General features: G+C 29.8%; 1 protein-coding gene across 1 annotated transcript; it reads right to left on the bottom strand.

Moving 5' to 3' along the window:
• Positions 1–266: 266 nt before the first annotated feature.
• LOC129916835 (eukaryotic initiation factor 4A) lies at positions 267–7,148 on the bottom strand. The gene is made up of 5 exons (XM_055997023.1): positions 7,015–7,148; positions 5,933–6,159; positions 937–1,550; positions 644–867; positions 267–573 (listed from the first exon to the last, which is right to left on the bottom strand). Coding segments are annotated over exons 1-5 (1,212 nt in total). The 5' UTR covers positions 7,017–7,148; the 3' UTR covers positions 267–428.
• Positions 7,149–8,404: the final 1,256 nt, after the last annotated feature.

The raw sequence follows: 8,404 nt of genomic DNA, 5'->3' as shown, positions 1-8,404 counted from the left end.
TGTATAAAAAAAAGCTTTTAAATTTAAAAAAAAAAAAGTGGGAATCTCTAGAAAAAAACCAAAATGTGTATTATTCTCTTTCTTCCACGTTTTTTATCTCATTTTTTTGTTTTTTTTTTTTCTCATTTTTTTGTTGTGTATAAATTATTTTTTTTTTGTCAAACAATGGATGAATGAATAAATGTTAGCTTTTTATTATTTTATCCAGATATATAGATCTATAAAAAGCTAAAACAATATTGTTGGTTTTTTATTGTTTGTTGTTGTTGTTGTTGTTGTTGTTGTATAGTTGTAGCTTGTTGTTGTAAAACTCTGCTAAGTGAGCGCACTTTTTTGTTGTTATTTTGTGTTTTTTTTTATTTATCTTTTAAATTGTTGTATTTTTTTTTATTTTTAGAAGAAGATATTATTGCGGCTGCTCAAAAAATTTAAATCAAATCAGCGATGTTAGCTGGCATTTCTTCAATAGTTGTATGGTAAAATTGTTCGATATCCTTCAAGATCCGCCTGTCTTCATCTGTGATGAAGTTGATGGCCACTCCCTTACGACCGAAACGTCCACCACGTCCAATTCTATTTGAAAACAAAAATAAAACATTTTAAATAAATTATATTAAAATAAATTTTAATAAAATCTTTTTACCTGTGAATGTAGTTTTCACGATTTGATGGTAGGTCATAATTGATGACTAGGGAAACTTGCTGAACATCAATACCACGAGCCAACAAATCGGTAGTGATCAAGACACGGGATGAACCCGAACGGAATTGTTTCATAATGATCTCACGGTCCTTCTGTTCCATGTCTCCGTGCATTGCCGAAACGGTGAAATTGTGATTGGTCATTTCTTGGGTCAGTTGGTCGACCTAAATAAAAATACAAATTTATATTATAAAATATTTCTTTTCACTTTTGTTCTCAATAAACAAACTTACCTTACGCCTAGTGTTACAAAAGATAACCGACTGAGTAATGGAAAGTGTATCGTATAAATCACATAGTGTACCCAGTTTCCAGTTCTCTTGTTTCACATTAACGTAAAACTGTTTGATACCTTCGAGGGTCAATTCCTCCTTCTTGACTAAAATGCTTACTGGATCACGCATGAAACAGCGGCTAACTTCTAATACATCCGATGGCATTGTGGCAGATAACAAAATGACTTGGACATCATTTGGAAGCGTCTTGAATACATCTTGAATTTGATCTTTGAAACCGCGTGACAACATTTCATCGGCTTCATCCAAAACGAACAACTTAATGTTGTTTGTCCTCAAGACTTTACGATTAATCATATCGGATACACGACCGGGAGTGCCGACAACAACATGACAACCACTTTCCAAGCTGCGCACATCCTCACGGACATTGGTACCACCAATGCATGCATGACTGAAGACCTTCATGAATTCACCAAGTGCATTGACAACACGTTGAATTTGGCTAGCCAACTCACGAGTGGGTGCCAAAATGAGTGCTTGACAATCGCGAATGGACGTATCGATTTGTTGGAGAATAGCAATGGAAAATGTTGCAGTTTTTCCAGTACCTAAAAAATTTTTTTTTAAATAAAATAAAATGAAGACATGGTCAGAATAATTTTAAAAAATATATAAATTATATAAACAACAAATAGAAAATAAATATGATTCATTCATATTTCGATATTAATGACCATTCCATCTTTACAAGCTCTTGTAAAAAAAAAAAAATAATGAAATACAAAATCAAAGGCGTGAACAAATTTATGGTAGAAAATTCTGAATAATTGAATTGCTAAACAAATAAAGAAAAATGCCATGTCTACTGGATCAGAAGAACAGACGTATATGACTATCCAATGGAAAATAGCAAAAGAAAATAGAACCAATTCAGTGGATTGTGGATAAAATTATAAATTCTGATGAGATCATTGAATATACCAACAAACAACACTTTGAAGTCAGAAAACGGCATTAAAGCGACATTATGTACTTGAAGCGTACTTGAAGTTTTTCTAAAATCACATCTAATGTTGGAATTTTTACAAAGTCTTCAAACTTCCGTAGAGTATTAAACAAAAAATAGAGAAAAGCCATAAAAACCTCTTCAAGCATGTAAATTATTAAAAACTATTTGCAACTCTAAATTTAAAACTGAAGCTTGACTTATTGAAGGTTGACTCATTGAAATTGTCATTTTGGAAGGGTTTCTCATGACTAATGTTTCACTATGGTAATACTTATGTGTCCTTTCTCAATCGACTTCTTCAAATTTATTTCTATTATGATAGTATTGCAAAAAAAAAAACAAATTTTGAGGTTAACCGGTTTTTTATTTACATAAGTTTTTATATATGGACCATTACTTAGAAATTTGTTAAATATTCATTTAAGACCTAACAAATTTATGTAAATCAGCTAACGCGCCAGGAGAAATGGTTAATACGTAATGTGAATACAAATTAAAATAATAAAAAGAAACAGTAAGCAGTAAAAAATGTACCGCTTGTGGTTGGTTAAATTTTAAATAAATGCTTAAGAAGAATGTGAAAAAGAATTTAAAAAAAAATTAAACCGTTAATGACTTTTACAATATTGAAGAAATTGTTGAATCTAGCAACAGAATAATCTATGCACAAATCATACTTATTCAAACGATGTATATCCAAATTCCAAAAGGAGAAGAGTACATTATCTTAAAAAAGGGCTATTAAAAAAAATTAAATACAAAAATCCGACTATCCAACTATTCCTTATTTAAACTAGTGTCTTCTTGGTTGAGATCTTGGAAATGATTAGAAAAATCTAAATGATGGCAATATCACAAAATTATATAAATTTTTTCATTGATAGACAAGCAACAAAAACGACAAATAGAAATAAAATAAGGGTGTTTCTTGTCCTTTTCAACGCTGGTCAAAAGACAATGGATTGTGATAGAACGAAATGAAGGACTGCACGGCTCACATGCTATCGGTAGAACAAAGAAAAGGAACACGTACCAACCACCTTTAAACGCTACATATAAATTTGGTGCTTTAGGAAAAGTTCACTTGTACATTTTTACTTTTAAGGGCTTATGGAGTTACGTCTTTTCATTTTGTTTAAGATTGGTTGATATTGGAATGGTTACGTGGTTTGGTTCTTTCAATAACCATTTAACAGTAGACCAATATTTAATTATGGTCGTTCCTTAAATACAAAATAGTAGCGATTTGTAACTATGTACATATATGACGTCACTAAATCCGAACTAAACTCCTATTGAAGTGTCAAACAGTTACGATTCGTTATTGTTTACAACTCATCTCAATAATGTGAGTAGATAGAAAGTGTTCCATCTGTCATTGTGGAAGTTATATTTATTTATTTTTTATTTTATTGTTCATAAAAAAAAAAAAAAAAACTATTGTGTTGTGATAATGCCAATGACATTACTCTTAAAAATAAAATGTTGGTAGTTTGACCATAGTCTAAGCCCAACAAATCTTAACCATGACACTTCAACAATTATGTTTGACATAACAACCATAGTTAAAAACCATCGATATTTCAGGCATATGTCAGCTGATTCGGATGTCATTTATAATGAATAATATTGGACAATGGGCACGTTCAAACAGTTAACATAAAGCTATAGGATAGCTTTTTGTTGTTGTAAACAATGTTAAAAATTAGCAAAGAAACGAACCATTTTCTGTCAAAAAATAATCTGAAGGTATCCGAGAATTTCTGGTATACCTCAGGTATCCGAGTGAGCAGCTGATAAATATTTGGCTATTTTGTATTTTGATTTCTATTCGCGCGATTATTCAGCTTGAAAATAAAATAAATTTGCAAGAATTAAAGTTAAATCGATTGTACAAGAACTGTGCAACAATAAAAAAAAGGAATATGCTCAAAAGAAAAAAATTTCTCTCTTCAATATTTTTTTTGTAGCTGCTTTGGCAAGCTATCTGGATAGCTTTTGGTTCAAAGAGATATTCCAGATACGAGTATCCCTGATAGACTATCCGATAGGTGTTTGAAAGTGCCCAATAACACACATGTGACAATTACTTAAAATTGTTAAGTAGGTTAATAAAATTTAAAATGTTGGGAGCGTTTCATGTTGGCGCCTAAAATCTGAGGTCAGGAATTTAAGAGAAGAGACGCATTGGCAAACGAAATCCAAATCCACGCAATATTGATCAGTTGAAAACTGCAGCGAAAGAAAAGTCGAACAACAAAAATCTACAAACTTAATTTGTGGAATGAACAGACGACTCCAAGTTGTCTATGCGATAGGTGAAGCAATACCGAGTATTGAATAAAATTATTGGAAGGAACTGAACTTCCTTAAAAAAAAAAGGACTAAAATTCAAAAGCCTTCTCTTTTTCTAACAATTTCAAAAGAGTTAAAGGCATCTAACTACAATGTAATAAGGTGTAAGTTAATTTTGAACAGGAGTGTATTTATTCCTCTCAAATTTGTAAACCTACAAAAATTCCCTCTTAAACAAATCAATTTTTGATAACCTTAAATAAAAAATCGACTAATGAAAAAATTCGATTGTAAAAAGTTTATAAGATTAAATTGGTGAGTGGTTACAAAATTAAAACAAAAGATTAATCATCTTGTTCAACAATTGCTCATTGAAGATAAAATGCCAATCGATACTCGATTGTTTTTTTTTATAGTTATACATATGTACATAAAAAATCCAAAATAATACTTAAATTCTCAATGAAATAATTTCTATTGCATATTGCTCATCGATATCTATCATCTTGAAGAGATTAGAGGTTGAGGTTAGCAAAAACTAAAAAATCGATAATGTGCTAGAAATTTATTTACTCATTATAAATTTTTACTTAAATTCTGGTGGTTTTTCCTGGAATAATAAAAAAAAAAAAAAAACAAACAAAACCCACTTAAAACAACAAGAGTGCAAACTGTATTATTTAGTGTTTTTTTTTTTTTTTTTTCATTGACAAAAAACATGTACAAAAAATCGACATTATTGTTTGAACTTCCATTTTATTGTATATTTGCCTGTATGGATCGTGTTTAAATTTTTTTTTAAATTTAAAATGCTTACAAAACCAAACAAGTTCCCCACAAAAAAAAAAAAACGCAACAAAACTTTAGCACAAGGTCTCATTTGATCGCTTCAAATATCGATCTTACAAATTTAAATAAAATATAGAAAATAAATACAAAAATAACAAATCATTGTACGAAAAGGCAAAATATTGCAAAACAAGTTTTCCTTTTCTTATCACTAATCGAGGCGAAGCAAATAGGCTTTGACTTTGAGATAAGAATTTATATAAAAAAAAAAAAAAAATACTCCAAAATTACGTTGCGAAAATAAATAAAATGTGTTTCCCCCGAAAGGTATTCAACTTATTTCAAAAATACAAAAAAAAAAAAAAATAGAATTCAATGTTGTATTATACTTGGTCCAAAATGAATCATAAAATTAAATATACAATATTTCCACACATCGAGAAAGGCCAGTCATCCGTCCACGTGACACACAACTTTTAAATGTGCAACGAATGCAGGTAGACAAATTAAACAACATTTTTACGACTTTTTGAGAGAAAAGTTATTTAAAAATCGAAAAATAAATCTAAGGCCTGTATTTGGGATTATTGAAGGTTCTAATGAACGAGCTTGGAATATAAAAAAAAAAAAAAACAGGAAGCCGTGTTTAAAGAGCCTCGTCTACATGACCTTAAGATGCAGTTTGCAGTTTACAAGACTACTTTATTAGGCGGGTATTTTTTTGTTGTTGTCTTTTTTTTTTGTAGCGTCATCATTTCCATTTGCTTTATTTCAACAAACAGATGGAAATTAAATGATAAAGGTTGTAAATAAATAAATTATAAAATAAAAATTTTTAAAGAATGAAAATTATGAATGAAATATACAAAAATATGAATAAAATATAATGATACTTACCAGACTGGGCCTGTGCGATGACATCGCGACCTTTAACGCAGGGAATAATAGCACGCTGCTGGATAGCAGATGGTTTCTCAAAACCATAACCATAAATACCGCGTAGCAATTCCTCTTTGAGGTTCATGTCATCGAAGTTATCATAGACTTCATCCCATGTCGATTCAATGACGCCCTCAGGGTCCATGCCAGCGGGTCCATCCTGAGGTATATCTGTACGATCATCCCTAAAGAAATAAAAGACCATTTTTAACAAAAAAAAAAAAAAAAAGATATACAAATTCTGTGATTCAACAAAGAAAAAAAATCCCTCAAAAATAATTTTTAACAAATTTGGGATAATTCAAAAAATCCCACGTCTAAAATAATACCCCCGAAATCCCTAAATCCCAACCCGAACCGAACCCAGCCAGCCATCAATTTTCTATTCATTGTGCCTTCGCCATTTGCATCTGCGAAATATATTTTTCATTTCATACACGTATGAGATGGAAGTAAAAAAAGAGAGGCGAAAAAAATGTTGAGCCGAGTCGAATTTGTGGAGGAGAGATGGGCGAAGTAATCGGAATGGAGTACAGAGTACAAAAAAAAAAAGAGGAAAAAAAAAGTAAATTAATTATGCAGACGGCAGTATTTTTTTTATATCAAATGACTAGTCTTTTTTTCCATACATTTTTTTGAATGAATTTTAATGAAACGAAAAGAAAAAAAGAGAAAAGAAAATGTGAATTTCTATTTTAATAATTTTTTAGTGTCCTCCACTTCAAGATCAATCACAAAATATTTTATAAAAAATTATAAAAAAAAGAGAAAAAACGAGACGAGAGATGAGCAAAAAACCATGTATAAAATTCGTAGGAAGAAACACGAGAAGACGAGAACAAAAAAAAAATACTATACATCGATCGACATTTTTTTTTTGTTGAAACACCCAAAAAAAATTTTTTTTTTCTTTTTCAAATTATTTTCCAAGTCCATAAATATAAATGTTATATTAATAAAAATTATATCAAACGATAGATAATTTAAAATACTATTTATTTAGATATATTAAATAAATTTATTATAATTATTATACGCACATATTACGAATTTAATTTGGCACTTTTTACACACGTGCTGATTCTGATTTATGAAAACCAAGCGAAAGGCTCCATCTTGCCGATTTCTGAGTCACTTGCCAATCGAAAGATTCGTTCAGTTTTCACAGGTCGTTTTTTTCGTTTGTTTCGTTGTTTTTTGGTGTGGATATGTGTGTTGTGGCAGCATTGAAATGTGATTATGTTCAGGGAATGATAATTTGATTAAGGTGAGATGTACACTTTTTAATAAGGATTGTTTTATAGGTTTTTTTTTGGTATTGTTTTATGTTTGTTTATGACGAATGATCCATATAAAACATGATTACAAAATAAAACGATCTAGACTTAAGGTATAACTACATTGGCTCAAAAAGTGAAAAAGTACAAAAGTGAAAATTTTCAAATGCATTTTTGTGTAGTTTTTCGGGCTGAAAAATTAAAACAAATGATGCAGAAAGCTTATTTTTTGGCCTAATATGCAATTCGTATACTCATTTTCACAAAACAATTGCGTTAGCCGGAAAAAAAATATTTTCACTTTTGTACTTTTTCAAAAAGTGGTGTATGTAGTTAAGCCTTTAAACAGAAATAGATTTCTATATTCATCTTTTTTTTTCTCATTTTGTTCTCCAATTCATGCTCTTTTATTTTTCTACCAACTAACAAAAGCCATCTGTTTATCAAAACAAGAACTAATTTTTGGTTCAATAAAAGGATGGGCAAGAAAGTCTAGTATGCAGCTGACGCGAAACGAAATTTTCCATACAAAAGCAGAAAAACAGAATCTTGTACAGAAAAATTCTATAATACTTTTCGTTTTTCAGTACGCAGCAGTAGTAGAAATTTACAAATTATATGGAGAGTTTTTAAAGATCTGTGTTGATGGTGTTTTGTTTTTTAATTCATTTATTTCTTGTTAAAAAAAAAACTTTTTTTTCTGATGTTTTTGTTGATTTTAAATTCATTTGGAATTTTTTTTACTTTCACTTTGACAGATTACTATAGATGATATTTTTTCCTCAGCATTTTCGCTGTCGACTTACAAAATTTTTCGTTTGGTTTCAGCTGCGTACTAGTCTTAAAGCTCTAGGTTTTACAAACATTTTTAAGGTTTTGTTCAATTTTATTTTATTTTTAAATCTCTATTTAGATTTCCTAAAATTAAGTCCTCATTATGCCTGCAAATTAATTTACGATATTCGTGAATACGAAGACCGTAAATAAAAATATTTTATAGTGTGTTGTCAGCTTTAATAATGAATTATTTTTAATTGAATACTGGCAGCACTGTTTTGGTAATTAAACTTAACGAAGCTAATTAATAGGGTGATCCAGTTTTAGTTCACTACGTTTATATGACCAGATTTAAAGATCGGATTGTCAGCTATTA

The sequence above is a fragment of the Episyrphus balteatus genome, chromosome 3 (genome assembly GCF_945859705.1).
Source record: "Episyrphus balteatus chromosome 3, idEpiBalt1.1, whole genome shotgun sequence".
In the NCBI taxonomy this organism is placed as follows: Eukaryota; Metazoa; Arthropoda; class Insecta; order Diptera; family Syrphidae; genus Episyrphus; species Episyrphus balteatus.
This window is presented reverse-complemented; position numbering and strand designations above follow the sequence as displayed.

Coding starts and splice junctions, on each gene's coding strand:
- LOC129916835 (XM_055997023.1), bottom strand. Junction 1,551..5,932: donor CATCGCACAGGCCCAGTCTG/GTAAGTATCATT, acceptor AAAATTTTTTAG/GTACTGGAAAAACTGCAACA. Junction 868..936: donor TTTGTAACACTAGGCGTAAG/GTAAGTTTGTTT, acceptor ATTTTTATTTAG/GTCGACCAACTGACCCAAGA.